This window comes from Orcinus orca, chromosome 10, assembly GCF_937001465.1.
Source record: "Orcinus orca chromosome 10, mOrcOrc1.1, whole genome shotgun sequence".
NCBI lineage: Eukaryota > Metazoa > Chordata > Mammalia > Artiodactyla > Delphinidae > Orcinus > Orcinus orca.
The window spans coordinates 25,673,461-25,694,645 of NC_064568.1; the positions used below are offsets into that span (position 1 = coordinate 25,673,461).

The 21,185-nt window shown below is 43.7% G+C and overlaps 1 protein-coding gene across 8 annotated transcripts in view; it reads left to right on the top strand.

Annotated features, from left to right (window-relative positions):
• Positions 1-21,185, top strand: part of PRICKLE2 (prickle planar cell polarity protein 2) — a 342,455-nt gene that overhangs the window by 233,168 nt on the left and 88,102 nt on the right. For all 8 annotated transcript variants that reach the window (XM_033424782.2, XM_033424776.2, XM_049715455.1 and 5 more), the window contains one exon: positions 10,896-11,079. In XM_033424782.2, the coding sequence (XP_033280673.1) occupies positions 10,936-11,079 (144 nt within the window). In that variant the 5' untranslated portion in view covers positions 10,896-10,935. The remainder of the gene's footprint in view (positions 1-10,895; positions 11,080-21,185) is intronic.

Genomic DNA, 21,185 nt, shown 5'->3' on the forward strand with positions numbered 1-21,185 from the left:
CTAGCCTGTGAACATGGTTTACAATAAAGTTAAAACTCCTTCACCTGGGTTGTAGTCCTCCAGCTGCTAGCTTGTCACCGTCTTAGACTCCTCTCAGTATCTTGATGACACCTTCTTCTCTCTCACCTCGTGCCTTTATTCAACTGTCAGGGATACTCCTTCCTTCTCTTTTTACCTAGCAGCCTCCTACTTAACAAATTGTATGCAGTGCCCAGCCCATGGTAGGTTTTCTATTAATAACTGACCTAACAACAAAGTCACAGGACTGTTCACTTTGTTTCTTTGTTTCAAAACTTATTTTGAAAACTTGCAGTGTTATATACAGTTGACAAGAATAGCATAATGAACTTCCAGACACCCTTCTGGAAATGTCTGTGGCTGACATTTGGCACTTTTGTGCTGCTTGTTCCCTTCCTCCCTCTCTTTTTTGCATGTGCCCGCGATGCATACACATAGATTATTATTTTGGCTCAACCCTTTGAAAATAAATGACAGACATAATCCTTTACCTGTATGTATTTCAGCGTCTATCTCCTAGGAACAAGGACACTCTTTTAACTAACCCCACAAGTACTCTTGACTTTGAGATTTATGCTCTAGCTCCTTGTGGCCTAGATCTTTGTGTCCCAGTCAGATAGGGGCTCCTTACTGTTTTGTTTTGTTTTAATCCCTCATAACCACCACCAGAATGCCTAGTACATAGTAGATGTTCAGTGAATTATTATTTAATAAATGAAGCTGCCTTCGAACACTTGCAGTAGTACCGTCTTCCCCCTTGGCACTCACCTTTCCAGGGTACCCTGACCCATGGTTCCTCGTTCGGTAGCAGCTGTAACTCTCTGCTCTAGCCTGCCTGTCTCGTATGTGGGGTGGGCCACAGGGTCCCAGGTGTGGTCTTCACCCAGTGACTGTTGGGAATTGGGGGGTAAGTACTCCTGCCTCCTTGATTCTCCAGTGGGACAGCTCTGAGGAATGTTCTGTACCATCTCCCGAAGCTCCTCAACTGAAAGGAGTCTCAGTTGCCCAGAGCTTCAGCTGGTCATCACCTCTCCCTGTGTTAGCATCCTTCCCCGCCCTGCTTGCCTTCTCCAATTCCTTCTCAGGCCTTTTTGGGATCACCTCCCAAACTTCTTTATGTTCAGATGCCTTCCAAGGATCTGATTCTGGGGAAACCCAATCCAAGACATCATTCCTCAATTGCTGAGACATCAGACCTGGAAATCAGAGTCTGGCAAGAGATACTCAGAATATGAAAAGTCATCCAACAGGCTTATTATTTTTTTAAAGGAAATGCGTTTCCACTGCTGAAAATTCCAAGATAAATTAGTCTGAAGTAGGGCACTGTGGATGTTTCTTCACGGAAATATGAATTGACATATTAAGAGAGGAGACAACTGCCACTAAAGATGATCCTCTAGCAACTCTTGCAGTGCCTGGGAGAGAGAACCTCCTCTTGGTGCAGATGGCCGGAGCCCCTGGAGCCCGGGCGGAGGGCAGGGCGTTGGATGGGCCCGGCAGCGGGTTTTGGCTCTGTTGCTCGCACCAACCTCGTACCCAGCTGGCCCTGTCACAGTCTCCGCCCTTGAGCTTCTGTGTTTTTTAGGAAACCGTTTTTCCTTTCTCACAGAGATAGAAATCTTGCTTCCAGACATGGCAAGTGTCAAGGTTCATGCCTGGGTCCCTCATTCAGACGGAGGGTTTGCCAGAAAAGGGGAAAAACACAGTATTGTGGCTGGGGGGAGGGGGTAAAGGAGCCAGTGAGGCCGCAAATAACAGGATATGCCAACGTCTGGGTATCAAGACAGAGGAATATAGGAATCCCAAGGGGAAGGGGATTAAGGAGAAAGGAAGAGCTTTCCTACACCCATTAGGATGGCGCGGTCCCCTGACCTCACATCGCTGCTCGGGCTTTGGGACAGGCAGTGGCTCAGCCAGTTTGGACGACAGTGATGGGGGAGGGGAGGCCACACACCACCTCCTGAGAATGACTCATGCCACACTCCTCCCCACCTCAGAGCCTCTGCTCGCTTTCCCTCTGCCTGGAAAACTCTCTCCCTGGTCTTTCTCAGAGCTGCTTCCTACCTGGTCTTCTCGTCACAACTCGCATGTCACTTCGGTGGGGAGGACTTTCCTGTTCCATCCTCGGCTCCTCTCTTATCTCCTTGCTTGTTTCCATCATGACACTTATCGCGACCTATAAATGGCAAGTTTATCTGTGTGTTTACCTGACTGTTGTCTGTCTTCCTCACTTGACTTGAAGCCCCATGAGGTTAGAGATAACTGTCTGAATCACTGCTGTATGCCCAGCATCTTCATACAGTGAGTGCCTAGTGCACAGTATGTGCTCAATCACTGTTGTCTTGCCTGGGGGGTTGGTTGGATATGGATGGAAGGATGGTTGGACAGATGCAGGGAAGGATGGAAAGATGCACAGAAGAAAAGAAGGAAGGTTTGGCCACTCTCCTTAAAACAAGGTGGTGGGAAGAACATTGGTCTTGGAGTCAGACGGTGTAGGTTCTAGTCTGTATAACTTTAGTCGAGTTGCTTATGAGTTTGTAGAACACATAGTTCATCTGCGTGAAATGGATGAAAATGCCAACTTTGTAGGGCTGCTGAGAATGAGTAAAGGAGATAAACCGTGAGACAAAATGACTATTATAAACCTTTTGTAAATGTAAGAAATAATATTAATATTAGAAATACAGCCTCCGTGTTCAGCCTTACCGGCCATCCTCCAGTAGCAAAGTACGTACTGGAGTCAGGGCCCTGGGGCTCAGACCTGTGGTGTGGAGCCCTTGTTCCTTTGGGGACAGACTTCCGCCTCTCGCAGCATCCTCATCTCACGTGGAAGGTAGGAGCTGAAGCCCTGTGCGTGGGTCGTGTGATCATGTGACGCATGCGATTTCGGAGGGGAACAGGTAGTGTTCTTTGTGATAGTTCAGTTTTGACAATTCTGACCTATTCCTCACGGGAGTATCTCAGCCATATCTTAAAGCAGGGGGACCCCACTTCCAATTCTTACCGGCTCACTTACTCAGCACGGTGATGCCTTTTTTGGCTAAGAATACCCACTGTTTCTTTATTCAATTAGATCCAGGCAGCCTGCAGCCCAGTACAATCTCTCTTCACTCAAAACACGTATTTACCTGTTTTTTAGTTAAAAAAAAAAAAAACAAAAAAAAACGCGTAAAGTGGGAAAGGTGTTCCACAGTGCGGTAAACTGAGAATAATTTTTGGCTCATTTTAGGCTGGTGCTCTGCATGTGTGTGATACGTTTCCAATAAGTCCTCATTGGAAATTTGAGGAAATGGGGCAGCAGAGCAGACTGGGGAAGCCTGGCTCCTGCCCAGCCCCTCGTAAGTCTGGCCTGCCGAGGACAGATCCTTTAGGTGGTTGGCAGTGACATAAGTTATCACACCTCTGAGAGTCTGTGACCGATGTACAAAGACACAATTCAAAGCCAGGGCTTAGTGGTTTTAAATTATCCATGCCCCATCTCTCCCTACTTGCACAGAAAATTGAAAGTTGATAGCTGTAGAAGTCTGGTTTTCAGATGTTTTTTATCTGAGGAACCTAACTTAACTCTGTGATACCCGTAAGTGTACATTGCAATTCCAGCGTTTTTGGCATCTTCCACGCTACGTAAATAAATTCTCTGATCCTGCTACAGGGCACCAGATCAGAACAAACCCACTTATCTGCATTGAAGAATGCACATCTCCTTGCCGAGAGTGTACATGTGTGGGTAGCTCTGGCTCATGTCTTTTTATTTCGGGCCAGAGTCTTGTCCCTTGGTCCTCGCTGATGGCGTGCACATAGAATGAAATCTGGTCTCTGGTTTCTTAACATGAGGGAAAAAGGGGACCCAGCAGCTGTTTCTGTTTAACAGTGATTATCTCTGGGATTGTGAGTGTTTGAATTATTTTTTTTCTTCTTGCTTATCTGTAATTCCTGATTCTTTTCTACATACATTGTATATTGCTTTTCTTTTTAGGATAAGGAGGTAGTAGCTTTAAATTACCATAGGAGAAAAAGGCTTCCTCTTATTAAGAATAAAAGGAGTTATTCTTTCGCCTTTAGTGAACTCCAGTCATGGAAGAATTTAAACACCTAGGACGCATTTATTATTCAGCAAAAAGCTATGGAGGCTTTTGGGTTCTTTTAGCCCTCTGTCTTTAACAAAGATGTCTTTTCCCGCACCTGATCTCAGCTGCCTGAGGCATTGCCGTATTCAGCCCAGAACTTTGCATTCCTCATCTATCACTTGATTTGTGTTGGGACTGAGCCACTCTTCAAGCAGTCTGTCCTTTGACCCTGTGCATAAAAGTGGCCTGAACCTGATCTGACCATGGACTTGGGACACAGAAGCCCATACCACAGGGGAGGTAGAAGGCAGGAGCAAAAAGCAGGCTGGCAATGAGAGACACTGTTCTAGTGGCTGGTGTGGTCCTGCTTCTCACCAGCATCTTTTCACACACATGCCCCAGAGGGACCTAGCTGAGTGACAGGTGGGCTTAGTGATATAAGAGTTTAATACATGGTAGTCCGGAGGGGTTGGCATAGATCCCCTGGAACAGTTTTAAAAATGTCCATTGTCCAGAGACCACCCAGTAATGTTGGTAGAACACGCCAGTTTTCAGACTATACTCTGACTCAGGTGCTCCCCTTCTAACTGGGAGGCTAGCTACAGAAAAATGTCCTCCAAGTGCACGTCAGAATCACCTGGAATGCTGGTGGACATGCACTTCCGGGGCCCTGTCTCAGTCCTATCAAATCAAAGTCATTGGGGCACATCACTGCTCCCTAGTCATCTCCATGTAATGTCTTAGAAACCGGATATACAATTTCCTATGACTAGAATCATCATGATCTGCAGAGTTTGATGATTAGGAATTATCTGTCTCTTAAAAGCCATCGATAGCCTCTGTTTTTCTTTCTACCATCTGTCAAATTATTGGGCACCTACTTTACGTTTTGATAATACTAGAAATGACCTTGGACTGTCCTGGGAAGTATGCTGGTTTCCAGACTTGTGTCTTTGGAACCCTTGGGAGGTTAGGACCATGAAAATGCCTGGATGTTGGGAGAAGGTTGAGCTCGAGAGAAGTTGGGCTCCGGGCCTCCTTCTGTCACATCAACTTGGGCAGCTCTCTTTTATATACTGAGTTTCCACATGGGAGTTCTTTTGCAAAAAAATATTTTCCTCTCATTAAAAAAAGAAGAAGAAGAAGAAAGAGAAGAGGGATGAAAGAGAGAAAGAAGGAAAGCACGGAGGGGGAGGACTTAATGATGTGTTTCCAATCCTATCCAAATCTAGAATCCTGCAGTTTTTGACTTGAACGTGTCAGCATCGTGTGACAACGGAAGACTCCTTTCTTTCCTTCATCCTATCGCTTCTCACACAAAACAAGACATTGTGGTTCAGGATTCAGTGTTATAAATAACCTGTCAACATCTCAAAGATGAGACACCCCCCTAGAGACACACCGCCCCCCAATCTATTTATAATGAATCCTTCGGAATCACGGTAGGTGAGTTAATTGGTATAAATTGTTCGTGATTTTGCAAATGCTGTGGACCAGAGTACTTTGAGACGGTTCAAAAGAGAGCCTTCAATACCTCCCGGTATTGTGTATTTCATGGAAGAGCCACTGGTGGCTTCTGAATACGGAAGCGAATGAATTTACAGCTGCAGGTTTCGGGTGGGGGGTGGCAAGGGTTGTTGCTGGGTAGAGGGAAGAAGGGAGACGGAGGATGCAGGATCTCTGCTCTCTGAATCATGCCTTATTCCTTGGAAACCTGTCATTCACAAACCCAATTATGTACAGGTAGAATGTCACCTCTGACAGAATGAAACCAATGCAAGCTTTGTATGATTGGGTTTTTTAATGAAATCCTGCTTTACTAGCAGGTTCTATTTTCATAAATGTCTCTTTAAAAAAAAAAAAAGCCAAATCATATATTTCCCCACGCACTCCTGAGAAGCTTTAATCAGTGTGTCGAATCAGAGAGCTGTTGGGTGTTGCTGTGTGCATTTTGCCAAGAGGGAGAGAAAGACGTGAGGACCGAGAGAAAGGCTCTTGGCTCTCCCTCTGACCCCTCCACACCTTTCTGAGCATCTGGGCCTTGCGTTCCTCATTTGTAAACAGAAGTTGTTCAATTAGTCTCTCCGAAGGCTGTCATGGAAGCACTCAAAGGGTTAAAAATTCTCTGCAAATAATAATGCCTTGCCACAGAAGTGCCTGCTCATTATAAATGAGGAATGGAAGGCAGGCAGCTAGCAGGGAACATACGTACGGTCCTTGTGGTTTTGATTTACCTTTTTTTTCTTTTTCCTTTTTCTGATTTCCTCTTTGGTTTTGATTTTTCTGAATGTGTTTGTTGTTCAGGAGTGAGAGGCTGTTCTCTGGTTGGAGTCAGGTATGCCCTCTGTAGGTTGTTATTAGGGCTTGGGGGCCAGATTGATCCTACTTTGAATCTCTGTTCTGCTGGCTATTTCAGGTGTACTTTGAACATGTTGCTTAAACTCTCGGAGCCTTTGTTCTCTGGAAAGTGGGAGTGATATTTCCTTTCTCGGATGACTGGTGTGCGAATCTGGGCTCGTGCGTGTCAGGTGTAAGCAAGTCAGGTGCTGCGCGTCCTGCTCCGGTGCCTCCACGCTAATCCTGCTTGCCCTTATCCGGCTTCACCATTCTTGTTTTGCGTCGCACTTAGCATCTTTAATGTGCTATTGTATATGATCGAATGATTTGTTATGTTTGTTGCTTATTGTTTGTTTCTTCCCCTCTGAGAATATAGGTTCTATGAGGGGAGGGACCTTTATTTGTTTTCGCTGGGTATCAGTAGTGCCTAGAGCAGTACCTGGCAGATGGTAGGTACTTGGTGGTTATTTGCTGAATGACTGAAGAGGGCCCGAAGCCCTCGCCCCTTTCTCCCTCCTGTTCCGGCTTCTACTCGGTGAGACTCATTATGGATCTGGTTCTTCAATTCTGTGTTTTGCTTTCGTCTTGTCTTTGTTCCTTCTTCTGGAGCTTCGGAGTTCATTAGATTATGTCCATCCAGCGTTAAAAAGTGTGCTGTTCCCTGCCTTGCTGAATAAATGAGTTTCGCTGATGAATGTTCTGCAGACTGCATTTAGAAAAAAGATCTCTACATTTTGTTCTAAAAGTATGACTTTCTAGTAAAAAGCCATTAGTCACCAAAGAGCTTCCTGAACTTGCTTAAACACACTGAAACTTTTTTCTTCCCTTAAGTCATAAACTGACATAAAAAGTTTCGGAGGGAAAAAAAAACCCCAAAACCCTGACTGCTTCCCAAGACCCCTGACTTGTTTACAGTAGCTAATTAATTAAAGAGTTACTGTTAAAATGAGCTCAGACTATTTTTAAAAGCAATAGCCAGGGTTTGGATGAAGCTTCTCTGAGGTTGGAGATGCAAACCAGATCCAAGTGTGCATTCTGTCTGGGTATATCTTCAGTCAGATGAAAGGCAGGAAGTGGGAGAATCTGACAAGCCTCACTTGGCTGGACAAAACTGATTTTGTTTCTTTAAATGCATTTTGGTGTCAAAATTCAGGCCAAGACATTAAAAGAATAGGGACAAAAACCGACTGATCATCTCAATAGATGCAAAAAAGCATCTGACAAAATCCAACACCCTTTGTTGATAAAAACACTCAATGACTAGCATAGAAGGAAGCTTTTTCAACTTAAAAAAGGAAAGTTACCAAAAAACGCACAATTACGTAATACTTGATGGTGAAGGATTGGATACTTTCCCTTAAGGTCAGGAACAAGACAGAGAGCTCCACACTTGCCACTTCTGTTCACTGGAGGACCTAGCCAGAGCAGTAAAGCAAGGTAAAGAAAAAAATCAGCATTAGATTGGAAAGGAAGGAGTGCAACGGTCTCTATTCACAGATGATGTGATCTTGTATATAGGAAATCCTAAGGAATACACACACACACACACACACACACACACACACACACACACACACTATTTGAACTAATAAACCAGCTCAGCAAAATTGTAACATACAAGATCAAAGTACAGAAATCATTTGTGTTTCTCTACACCACAATCTGAAAATGTAATTATGCAAACAATTTTATTTACAATAATGTCAAAAAGAATAAAATACTTGGGAGTGAACCTAACAAAAGAAGTGCACAACTTGTACCTGAAAACCACAAAATATCATTGAAAGAAATTCGAGTAAACTGAAATAAATGGAAAGACGTTCTTTGTTCATGCATTGGAAGACTTAATATTGTTACGATAGCAATACTCTCCGAATTAAAGATTCAGTGCGATCCCTGTCAAAATCCCAGCTTGATTTTTTGCAGAAGTTGGCAAGCCAACCCTAAAATTTATATTGATAATTCAGATGTCAGGGGCCCAAAAGAGCGAAAATAATTTTTTAAAAGAAGAACAGAGACTGAGTGAACTGATGAGGATGATTATAATTTTTGTGACTTTCTGTTTGAATTAAAAAAAAAAAAAAAGAACAGAGTTGGAGGGCTCACACTTCACAATCTCAGAACTTACTACAAAAAACTACAGTAATGAAGACAGTATGGTGCTAGCGTAAGGATACACATATAGATCAATGGAATAGAATTGAGAGCCCAGAATAAACCCTTACATTTATGATCAGTTGATTTTTGACAAAGGTCAATGCAGTTGAATGGTGCCGGGACAGTTAGATAGGCACATGAGGATGAAGTTGGACTCCTACTTCATGCCATATACAAAACGCAACTCAGAATGGGTCATAGACTCAAGTATAAGAGCTAAAACCATAAAACTCTTAGATGAAAATACACGAGTAAATCTTAACGATCTTGGCTCAAGCAACGGTTTCTTAAATATGATACCCAAAGCATAAGGAACAACAAAAAAAATTGCGCTTCCTCAAAACCAAAAACTTCGGTGTTTCAAAGGACGTCATCAAGAAAGGGAAGACAGCCCACCAGATGAGAGAAATTTTTTCCAAAGCATATATCTGATAAGGACTTGTATCCAGAAAGTATATAAGGAATGCTTTCGGTTCAACAATAAAAAGACAGTTTTAAATGAACTAAAGATTTGAATAGCCGTTTCTCCAAAGAAGATATATAATAAGCACATAAAAAGATGCTTAACATCATTAGTCATTAAGGAAGTACAAATCAAAACCATTGTAAGATACCACTTCACACCCACTAGGGAACAATCAAAGAGAAAGACAGTGTCAAGTGCAGCAAGAATGTGGAGAAAATGGAGCACTCGTTCATTAACAGGTGGGAATGTAAAAAAGAGCAGATATTTTGGAAAACAGTTTGATAGTTCCTCAAAATGTTAAACGTAAAGTTACTGTATGACCCAGCAATTCCATTCCTAGGTAAATACCCAAGAGAATTGAAAACATATATCCATACAAAAAACCACGTACATAAATAAAGCACCATTATTCAAAAAAACTAAAAAGTGGAAACAATGCAAATGTCTACCAGTTGATAAATGGATAAACAAAATTTAGTTTATGGAATATTATAATGCAATAAAAGGAAATGAAAGATTGACACATGCTTCAACATGGATTTATCTTAAAAACATCATGCTGTGTAAAAGAAGCCAGTTTCAAAAGACTGCATATAGTAAGATTCCATTTATGTGAAATTTCCAGTACAGGTAAAACTTTAGAGACAGGAAATAGATTAGTGGTTGTCAGGGCCTGGGGGGAGGGGAAGGTGGGAAGTTACTGCTAATGCACATGGAGTTTCATTTGAGGGTGAAGAAAATGTTCTAAAATTAGTGGTGATGCTTTCACATCTCTGAGAATATACTAAAAACCAATGAATTGTAGACTTTAAAATGGAGAATTTTATGGTGTGTGGATTATATCTTCACAAAGCTGTTGTCAAAAAATTCAGGCATATGGGGATTAGAATTCTGGGCTGTTTCATCAGTTTTATAAGGTGCTCCTGAAGCTAATACTGAAGGTCAGAGTACAGGTACAACAGCTTATTAAAATTATTTCCTCCTTTATTTTTTTCCTTTCTTTTTATTTTACTGGTAGAAGCTAGAAATGCTCTTGTGTTGCTGACATCAGCGTTTTTATTGCTTCATCATTTTTGTAGCCATGGAAAAGGGAACAGATGGTAATCTTAAAAGAGAAATGTTTTATTTGGGGGAGAGAATTGTTATCTTTGGCTGCTATCTTTTGAAATAATTCACATGCATGATCCTCTTGTATATTAAAAAAAAAAGCTACCAATGTGGGGTAATTTGGGGTTTCTAATTAGAATTTCAAACCTACAAGTACCTTTAGTGGAGGTGGAAACGTCTTTCCCATGAGATCTTAGGGTCAGCTTTGTTTAATGGGCAAAAATATTTTTGCTCTTCTTAAAGAAAATCTCACCTGCAGTTATTTTTATAACCACTTCCTTTTCCTAAGGTCTAGAAACCTTTTATAAAAAGGGAATGTTGTCACTATTTGTTAAACCTACTGGTAATATTTCTGGTCTGCATATGTATTGTGTATATTTAATTACTCTTCCAGTCAAGGAAATTGTGGTCAAGGTCCATATCTAGTGTTCTACCTAGTAAAATAAAAGGTGTTCTGACATTCCTCTTGGGATACTGATGTAGAAGAAGAGGTTGCAGTCCATGTTTAAATACCCTTAGCGTGCTTACCTGGTGGCCTCTGATGGCTCAGGACGTTTCCAGGTACGCAGTGCCACGCCTTCTACAAAGACAGGCGTGCCGTGGAACTCTCCTTCAGATGCCAGAAGCCGGTTGCCAAGGAATGTGTTTGTGGTTTGGGATCCAAGGGCTGGTGAATGGCCGGCCAAGTGAAAAACATGGTTTCTTTTGCCTTCCTTCTCACCTCCCGCCTTTGCCGCTTGCAGGAAGATCTGTCTGCACTGCAAGTGCCCTCAGGAGGAGCACATGGTGACGGTGATGCCCCTGGCTATGGAGAAGACTGTCAGCAAACTCATGTTTGACTTCCAGAGGAACTCGACCTCGGATGACGACTCAGGCTGTGCCTTGGAGGAGTACGCCTGGGTCCCGCCGGGGCTGAAGCCTGAACAGGTACCGTTCTTGACAGGAGGGCATTTGTGGGGTTGGTTTTTACCTTTGTCTTACCCATCCTTCCTCATTCCGGTTCAGAAGGGAGAGTTGACTTTGCTGATTCAGAGAAGTGGGGCTACATGGGATGAAGATATCTGGGGCCCCAGTGGGAAACCAGAAAGAGAAATGAAACTGAGCCTTGGGTGGGCCATGGCTAATTCATTCTGTATTGCCATTTTTAACCAAATCTTTTTTAACCAAAAGATTGTCTAGAAACGTCTAGAAACATTAGATAATGAAACTTCATTTTTGGAGAGGGAAGGGACGTTCTACATTGGCCATCAATCTTAATGTTAAGATTCTTTGTAAGGAAATAAGGATTTACCTTATTCTTCCCAGTGATCTAATGCTGTGTTCAAAGGTTTGGCCTGGCTTTACAAAGAAAGACATTGACATTTCCTGAAATATTTTGGCACTGCCCACAGGCTGTAAATATTATTGACTTGGTTAGATGAACTTGGTTTCTTTCGTTTCACTGCATTTCTGTCAGTGATATACAGCTTCTGCTTTGCATTTCTTGGTACTTGGAATTTTCGCTTCCACGAGCCTCATGTTGGTTTAGAAGCCCCTCCTGTAAGCTGGATATTGTCGTGATCTTCCCTGTGCGTCTCTGAGACACAGGTTTATCAGAATCTTAAGTGTGCGACCACTATACCCTTCCTCTGACACAAGAAGTTTCTTTCTCTGGAGATCTTCTCTATGTCTGACAATGTTTTGAAGCTTAAAAACCCTGAAATGTGAAGTCAGGAACTTGAGATGTGGTGATGCTTTTAGAAAAGGTTCTTTATGGTTAGGGAAGACCTAAGAATTCGCCAGGAACTTAAGGATGGGACCCTGATAACACCTCTTTGGTTAGCCATTTCTTGTCTATGGCCATACCACCCTGAATGCACCCGATCTCGTCTTCCATTAGCCATTTCTTCTTCTTCCTTTCTTTCTGAGGTTGTAAATTAACAGATGAAATCAAGCACACAGGCAGGATTTGTTTAGCCAGCAAAGGATTGTTTAAATTTCGAATTAGTCACTAATACTTAAAAATTACTAACACTTAAAAATTAGGAAATTTTAATTTTAAAGTTTAAAATCTTACTCTTCAGGGATTTGTGTGCAGGCCATTGAGTTGAGCACTAGTACTTCTTTCCAGGAAGTGTTGAGAAAGAATGCCTCTCCAAAGTCACCCTAGTCTCCACTAAGCCCTTTTGTGTTCATCTTCCTACGCCCCACAGGCACTTCCGGTTTGTGATCTCTACTCTGATTCTTACTAGGAAGAAAATGTCTTAGAACAGAAACATTCACAGAAAATAATCTGCATGAGAATTGAAGGGACTTCTGTGTTGGGTTATCGGCAGAAAGAAAGAAGTGTGTTCTCTCTTAGTTTGTAGGTTAAGGTTATATCTTGATTTTCTTCTGTTCCAGTAAAGACTGTATTATTAAAGAGTAAGTTGAAGAAGAATGAGAGTATTTGATTGAGTTTGTCTGGAAACTCAGATGAGGTGGTGGGTGACTGAATATCTGTGTTTGACATCACGATTCTACTGGCAGTACTTGAGCAGTGAGTTTTCACACCTCGATACAGCTGTGAGCTTGTTTCGTTTTCTTGCTAACCTCATTTCCAGCAACTTCTAAGAGACCCACGCTTCTTTTATTCACATTGCTTCCTGCTGAGTTGGGCCCTGAAATTCCAAAGTTAAGCTATTTTCAGTTCCCTGCTTAGGTAGATTCTTTTCTAAGGCCATTAAATATCATTCTATGGTGTTCATATTCAGAGAACATTTTCTACTGCCCCAAGAGAACAGGCAGTTGCAGAAGCTAAAGATCTTGGTTACATTCACCAATTCCAAAAGCAAGTGCTTACGTATTTTTGAAGGCCACTTGCCTCATCCAAAGTGAACGTCTTTGGAAAACAAAATGACTTTCTTTGATTTGTTTTGAAAGAAAATGTTTAATGCTAGGACTTCCCTGTGGGCGCAGTGGTTAAGAATCCACCTGCCACTGCAGGGGACACGGGTTCGATCCCGGGTTCGATCCCTGGTCCGGGAAGATCCCACATGCCAGGGAGCAACTAAGCCCATGTGCCACAACTACTGAGCCTGCGCTCTAGAGCCTGTGCTCGGCAACAAGAGAAGCCCACGCACCGCAATGAAGACCCAACACAGCCAAAAAAAATTTTTTTAATAAATAAATTTAAAAAAATGATTAATGCTATTAAACAAGTGGTTTGAATTATGTCAGATGGCAGGATATTCCCGTCTCTTATAACTGTATTTTTCTTTAAATGGTTTTCTCTATTCCCTACACTTACTCAAACCTATATGATACAGATGATTAGAAAGGAAATTGTTCTCCAGAGAGAGACTGTCTCTTTAAGCTGTTTGAAGGGCTCTATATTTGTCTAATAAACTATGGATCTGTATTAAAGGTGTTTCAGGGGATCATGTTGCATGAAAAAAATGGTCTTCAAATTTTTTAATTATGAGATCTTTTAAAGTCTGTTATTAATGGAACTGATTATAGGTTTAAAAATTTTTTAAAAGCTGCCTAGTAGCTTTTAGAAAAATTTGAGACCCTAAATGCCTTTTACTAATAAAAATTCTGATGTTTAATACGATGTTAGTGGTCTCTGGTTTGAGAAAAACCATTTTTCTATCAAGAGAAATTACAGTGAACATTCAAATGCTTTGTGCTGGAGGAGAAATAGTCCAGACAAGTTAGGGTTCCAAGTAATGTGTTTTCATTCTTGTTAGAAACCTTTCATTGTATTCCCTGGTCGTGGGGTTGGTAATTTGCCTTCAGGTGACACTCTTTATTATTCTATTTCTTCTGAGAAATGCCTTCTTCAGTTCAATATAACGTGAACGAAAGTTACCTCCGTTTTAGGGAGGTGTTCTTGAACACCGGCACTTAATTTTATAAAAATCCATTAGCTGCAAAACGCAACCTTCTTAAAATAGTGTGGAAAATGATAAATATAACAGTCGATGCTGGAAAAGAAAGGCTTCTCTCTTGTATTTTTCAATGGCTGGACTGAAAACTGATCGGAGAAGTTGCCCAGATCCTTTGCCTCTGCTCGCTGCAAATGAGGTGTTTAGTATTATCTAGAGAGCCCTGCGGAGGCAGAGCAGAGAACTGGAGTCTTCCCTGATTGACCATCTGAAGTTATCTGTAAGGCTCCAGTTTCTCTTCAGGCTTGAGCAATTCATCGTATGTGCCGTGTCTCCTAGAGATGCTATGGTGATACATTTACAGGAGATAATACTTTAGGAAGAATTTGGAAATTATTTAACAAGCTTTAAGAAAGGAAAACGGTGAGCAGGGTTTCTCAGTCTCAGTGCTGTTGACATTTTAAGCTGAATAATTCTTGGTGTCGGGGCGGTCCTGTGCATTGTAGGATGATGAGCAGTGTCCCTGGCCTCCACCGACCAGACGTCAGTAGCACTCACCACCCTCTCCCCGCAACATTGGGGTGACCAAACATGTGTCCAGATATTGCCCATTGCCCCTGGGGGATGAGCCAGGCACCCCAGTTGAGAACCACTGGGTAAAAGTAATGGTAGAACCTGGAGGACATGTCAGCACAAGTCGGGCCCAGTCAGGACAAGAAAAGGATGACTCAATTCAGCAAACCTTTATTTGAGCACCTACCAGGTCCTAGCCCTGGTGTTATAGCTGCTGCCTTGAAAGGAGGCTGAGTGTTTGGCAGAGTGAAGAAGGTGATCCCACGCTGCTCAAGCAGAGGCCAGTGCTCTCCGAGGTGGATCCTGCCATCCTCCCGAGAAGTCAAAACAAGAAGTGAAATGGTGTGAGGGACAGGTGACAGGTGGGTCACCATTTGTCCTCCAAAACAGGAATAGCTTTCTCCTTCTATAATGGGAAGACTTGCCCATTGAAAAAAAGGGAAAGATAAGAAGAAAGAAAGCAGATAAAAATCACTCATAATTCTCCCAACCAAGGAAAATTGTTTTCCAACCTTTTTTGCATGTGTGTAACAAGTATATATATGGGGTACATTTCTGTTTTGTTTTGGACAGAAATGTGATGATGCTGTCCACTTATCCTGAAATTTTTTTCAGTTTATGTATCGTGAACTTTTTTTCTGCGTTTTTTTCTATGTTTAGACCCAGATCATCTTTGGAGTGGCTGTATAGTTCTCCACCGGTAGTTACTAACCTGTAGTGGCATCACCCACCACTAGGGCGTGCTTGGAAATGTATGTTTAGAAGCGGGGGTTGAGGGGTGGGGGAACTTCCCAGGCGGTCCAGAGGTTAAGACTTCATCTTCCAGTGCAGCGGATGCGGGTTCGATCGCTGGTCAGGGATCCCACATGCCTCGAGGCCAAGAAACCAAAACATAAAACAGAAGCAGTATTGTAACAGATTCAATAAAGACTTTAAAGACGGTCCACATCAAAAAAAAAAAAAAAAAATCTCAGAAGCGGGTAGTTACTGTCAAAATGACTAGGGAACCTCCACTAGTATTTCAGTGGGTGGGGGCTTGGGATGCTAAACAGCCTGAAAAGGATCAGACCATAGCGCTGGAAGGAGAATTGACCCCTCCCAAATGCCAAGAGTACCACCATGAACTGAAAATTTATTTTTGAACGTGTGCAGCCTTGGTAGCTTTTCTCTATATTAAGTAAACGGGAGCAGCCACCCTTTCTGTACACTTGCTTGCTCGGCGCCTTCAGCACGATTCCTAGAGGTGGATAGGTCACGTGTAAACCTCTTCAAGACTTTTGATTCATTGTGCCAAACTGCCCTCCGGAAATGTTGTGGCCGGTGCGTCCTCTGGGTGGATAGATGTCATTGGGTACATAAGGATACGTTTTTTTTTTTTATTAGTGCTTCTACTCCTGATCCTTGAAAATCTGAAGAGACCATCAGATGGCTTCTCCTGAGCTGAGTGTCCTTTTCATTGATGTTTTGGATACTCCAGGTATCCATGGAGAGTTCTCAAATGTGGATGTCACCAAATGTTAGTCATTTTACCTTGACCTTAACCGTTTTTTTGCACATAAAAAATAGCCATTGGGTTATTTGTCTGGAACTCTCAACGTTCACTTCAAACTATTGCAGGAAGGATGAAGAGTGGATACTAGTAGTAATTGCCCAATTTTTGGCTTTCAAAGCATTCTTCCATATGTGGCAAAATAGACTCTCCAGTACTACCTAAAGATGGGGCTAAATTAGCTGGTTTTGAGCCCCGTGAAACTCTAAAATCTATTTGCTGAGGGTACCTAAAATTCTTTATTTGGCTTTTCATTTTAATTTGATGACTGTTACTCATCCATCAGATGTCAAGGAGTGTCTCCTCAAGGAGTCTCTCTGGCCACCCCACTCTCCCAATACAAGACTAGGTCTCCAGTCCCACGCTTTGTGACAGTCCCCACAGTTTTCCTTTCTAGTGCCTCTCAAACTTGTACTTAGCAGCGTAATTTTTTGTTTAATATTTGGCTCCCCCACTTTGCTTTAAGATCCAGGAGGGCAGAGATCTTGTCTGCTTTGTTCTTCGGGAATTTTCCAGCACCTAGCACAGCACCTGACATGTGGCAGGCACCCCACCACTGTTTGTTAAGAGGCAGGCAGGTCACCGGAATCCTCTGCAGAAGCAGAGATGTTCAGGGTTGCATCACACAGTGAAAAGATAAAGGTCTTTTAAATGATTTTCTACATGAAGAACTAGTCTGTATCCATTATTCCTGCTCCCTCTATTTCTCTTAAAAGTATGTATTCTAAGCACATTCCCCTAATAATCCCAGCTGCTTCAGAGATGTCTTAGGTTGCAAAGGGGCAGGAGATGGGTGACATCTTAGGAAGGACTGTGCAGCAGCACAAACCTGTGGCAGCACTGCCAGCTCCAAGGCTCAGGGTCTGGAACATAGTGTGAGGAACCGAGGGTCTGGCAGAAGCCCTCTGTGTTTCCAAACCAGAGGACCATTTGTGTCACCATAAAATTTGGAGAACCCATTGGGAGGCACAAGGTGAAGGGGAAGCAGCATAGTCCAGTGGGAAAGAGCTTCACTTCCAGAGTCCAGTAAATCTGACTACTGGTCCATCCCTTTCCGACCTCAGGAGAGTTGTTCAGCTTCCAGGAGCCTCAGTTTCCTCCTGATGATGATGATAATGTGGAGAAAATTCTTAAACTTTCATTGAACACTTGTTATGTGCCCACCACCATTTTCAACTTTTGTGTGCATTACTGTATTTAATTCTTATAACAACCTTATTCGGTAATTATCATTCCTGTCTCTGTTTTAGAAGTGAGTAAAGCAAGGCTCAGAGAAGTGGAATAACTTGCCTGAGGTCACACAGCTAAGGAGTAGCAGAGAGGGATTCATTCTCAGATACCCTGAGCCAGGAGCTGATACTCTTAGACCTCGAGAGCCCAGGGCTGATCTGGCCCTGAGTGAGGGAGTGTGTAGAAAGTTCCCAGGGCAGTGTGTACACATAGTAGATGCTCAATAAAATGATTGTTTCCTTATCACTCTTCTTGTGAAGCTATAGTAAGTGTTGCTGATTACTACTGCCCTGAGCAGGCAGGAAGAAGTGGGGAAGGAACATAAGACTGTCCAGGGCAGAAGAAGGTTATGTTGGGTGGAAAAGGGACATTAAACATAGGGTTAACCAAAATCCAGGATTGCTTCTCAGCCTGCTCAAGGGCTTTTAATCAAATCATTTTGATTGTGCTGCTCCGGGAGCCTTTCTGTTCTCCAGGTTCTCTGCTGTGGGATTGTCATAAAGGTGCAGCTTCTTTGTAATGAAGTTCTGGCTCCACTGAGCCAGAGCAGCTTGGACAGGGGACCAGACGGAGCCACCTGACTCTGAAATATCCAGGGTCCCAAGCGGGCTTCGGGGGCTGTCTGCTGTAGAAATGACGTCTGCCGCCCCCTTCCTCGGTGCCTGGGGTCACCTGCAGCATCACAGTCCCTGGGCCTGGGAGGAGTGAGTGAGCCCCCAGGGAGTTTTCTGTAGGCCGCTCAGAGTGCAAAGAGAACCTCCCCACAGAGGAGAATGGCCTATATTGAGGATCTGCAGGACAGCCGGAAGCGTGGCTCCTTGCCCTTGCCTCTCTTCCTTTGCCTGTCACAGTCTCTTTAGCAGCCGTCTCCAGTGGGTGGGCTTCATGGCAGCTCTCCACTGCATTGTACGCCCCTGGTCCGAGTGGAAGAATGAGTCAGAGCTTACGCTGGAGAACGTTGTGACAAAGGAATAGCGATTGGGCTCTTTCCGTTCCTTCCTTCCCTTAACTCCTGTGCACCTGCTCTGTGTCAGGCACCGTGCTAGGCACTGGGGGTAAAAGAGTAACCAAGATCACTGAGGTTTCTGCTGCACTGTAGTTCTAAGTGGAGGTGTTGGAGACCTATACCTTAGAAAACAAGTGACTAAGATAATTCAACATTGTGATTTTTAAAATGATGCTAATAGCAGTGCTATAAACATTTAATGAATTCTTCCATGTGCCAGGCACTGTCCTAGGTGCTTTGGGAGTTATCCTAGTGCTTTGTCTCGTTTAATTTATACTGTGGAGGAAATGCAGTAGCTTCTGTGATCATGGTTGTGGGCCGGAGTGTTGGGGACCGCGGGGATTAGCTAATTTAGATTGATCGGTCAGGAGCAGACTCTCTGGGGCGGTGGTCTTTGAGCTGCTACTGAATGACATGAGGAAGCCCGCCCTGCAAAGATCTGGCTTGTGGCAGAAGTTCAGGGATTTACGTGAAGCTCAGAAGTAAGATGAAATCCGTACCAACTTTGTATCTGCACACAAAATTTGGGGAGAGTGTTGTTGGATGGTCTGGGGAGAAATGAACAGGGCCCATGCGGTGTCGAGCTCTGGCCAAGGTAGCCACCGACGTGAGGGCTGGGTAGTCCCACTGCTGTCCCTCCCCCTGGGAAATCGAAGGAGCCCCCATCACCCTTCACCTTGATGTTTCTGCCTGCGGGCAGAGATAAGGCAACAGATATCCCCTGTTCAGAGGCGACTAGAGAGGGAACAAGGAACCTTCCCCATGCCGAGGGCATAATGCACAATTTACACACGTTTCTGTCTACCCCTCTTGTCCTATGCCCTACCTTCTAAAATGCGAGCCTGTTGGAGGGAGACACAGTGTCTTGCTCACCACTGCATACTCAGTGCCTAAAATAATGTCTGATACATTATTCAATAAACATGTTATATGAATAAACAGTCCCATTTAATCCTTGTATAAAATCGTCCACTTTCCCACTGAATACCCTGCAGCTCAGAGAAAATCAGGCTTGACCAGGATGTCACAGCTAGTAATGGGCAGAGCCAGGATTCACAGCAGCCTTATTTGGGCTTCTCTTCCTCCACACCCACCCCGCCCCCTGGCCCCGCCTTCCACGCTGATCCACCCAGGATATCAGATCCGAGGGAGCCAGCTTGGCATGTGTTGGAGGAGGGACATGCATCACACTAGGCTCTTTCATGCTCGGGGGAGGGAGATGGCTTCTCATCTCCAGTTGACCCTGGTGACCAAGGAATTCCTCTTTCCCCACCTCCAGTTTCCCCATCGCTGCAGGAAGTAGCATGGTCCTACCTTCAAAGACTTGTTTCCCCATCAGCAATCTCTTTATCTCTGGCTCTTCTCAATCTCTCATCCTGGCTGGGAGCCCGCTTGGTGACAACCAAATTTCGTCTTCTTCCTCCAGTGGCCGTCGTGTTCCTAGTACTGTGTCACATACCTGGGCACTCAACAGTGATATTCATTGAGCAGGTATTTATCAAGTGATAACTATATTCCAGGTACTGCGGGAACAGCCATGAGCAAAGTATCCTTGCTCTTAGGGAGCTGACACTCTAGTGGAGAATACAGACAGATGAACCACTGAATGAACAATACACTTTCAGAGAGTGATGTGTGCTGGGAAAGCAATAAAGAAAGGGTGATGTGATTTAGAGCCAGGGTTGGCCAAATTTTACTGTAAAGAGCCAGACGGTAAATATTTTAGACTTTGTGGGACATACAGTCTCTCTCGCAGATACCCAACTCTGACGTTGTCATGGAGAAGCAGTCATACACAACACATAATGAATGGGCATGGCCATGTGACAATAAAACTTTATTTACAAAAACAGGCAGCGGGCCTGATTTGACCCACAGGCTGTAGTTTGCTGGTCCCTGATTTGGAGAATCTACTTTAGATTGGGGGAGGGGGGCAAAGAAAGCCTGTCGGAGGAAATGACATCCGAGCTGAGTTTAGAACGATGGTTAGATTACTCAGATTCAGCCTATTCCGGTGGTTTTCAAAATCTGGTTCCCATGCCTGCAACATGAGTTGCAGGGAAATTACTAAAAAAATACAGATTTTCAGGCTCTGTCCCAGACCTACTGAACCAGAGCTCTGGAAGTGGGCCCAGCGTTCTCTTTCAACAGGGCCTTCAGGTGTTTCTGATATAGGCCTAAGCTTGAGAACCGCTGCTCGTGGGCTACGGAAAACCAGCAGTGTTGGAAATACATGGAGCCAAATCTTGGCTCTACCACATATTAACTCTATAACCTTGGCTGCCCTCAGCTTCAGTTGTCTTGTCTGTAAAATGAAGAGACTTTTAGGCCGAAGTCTAACGTAGCTGTGAAGGCTAAATGAATTACTCTTGAAAGAGCCTAGGAGATCTAGGCTGACACATCGTAGGTCCTCATAAAACGGTAGCTGCCGTTGTCACCAGCCTCACTGGCTGGGTCTTCGAGACACTGATGCAGATATGCCCATGGGCAGTAATAGAGGATGAGCCCCAGCATCTTCCCCGTGAGCTCAAGACGTCTCTTATCCCCAGCTTGTTGCCCCTGTCTGACATACCCTGAATGTGGCCTGAACACAAGGCTGTTTGTTAAAGGAGAATTCAAGATACTTTGAAAATTCGTTGACTGGTCCTGCTTCTTCAGCCCTCTCCTTGGCCTGTTAGCCCAGAAGATGCTCTGGTGCCTGCTGTTGCAGAATCATGAATTCTACATCTGTGACTCACCACTGGGCTGGGGCCGCAGTGCCAGGCGCTCAGCTTCACCATTCGCTTTCAGGCTATTGACAGTTTGTTCTTTTTATGTAAGAAGCTAT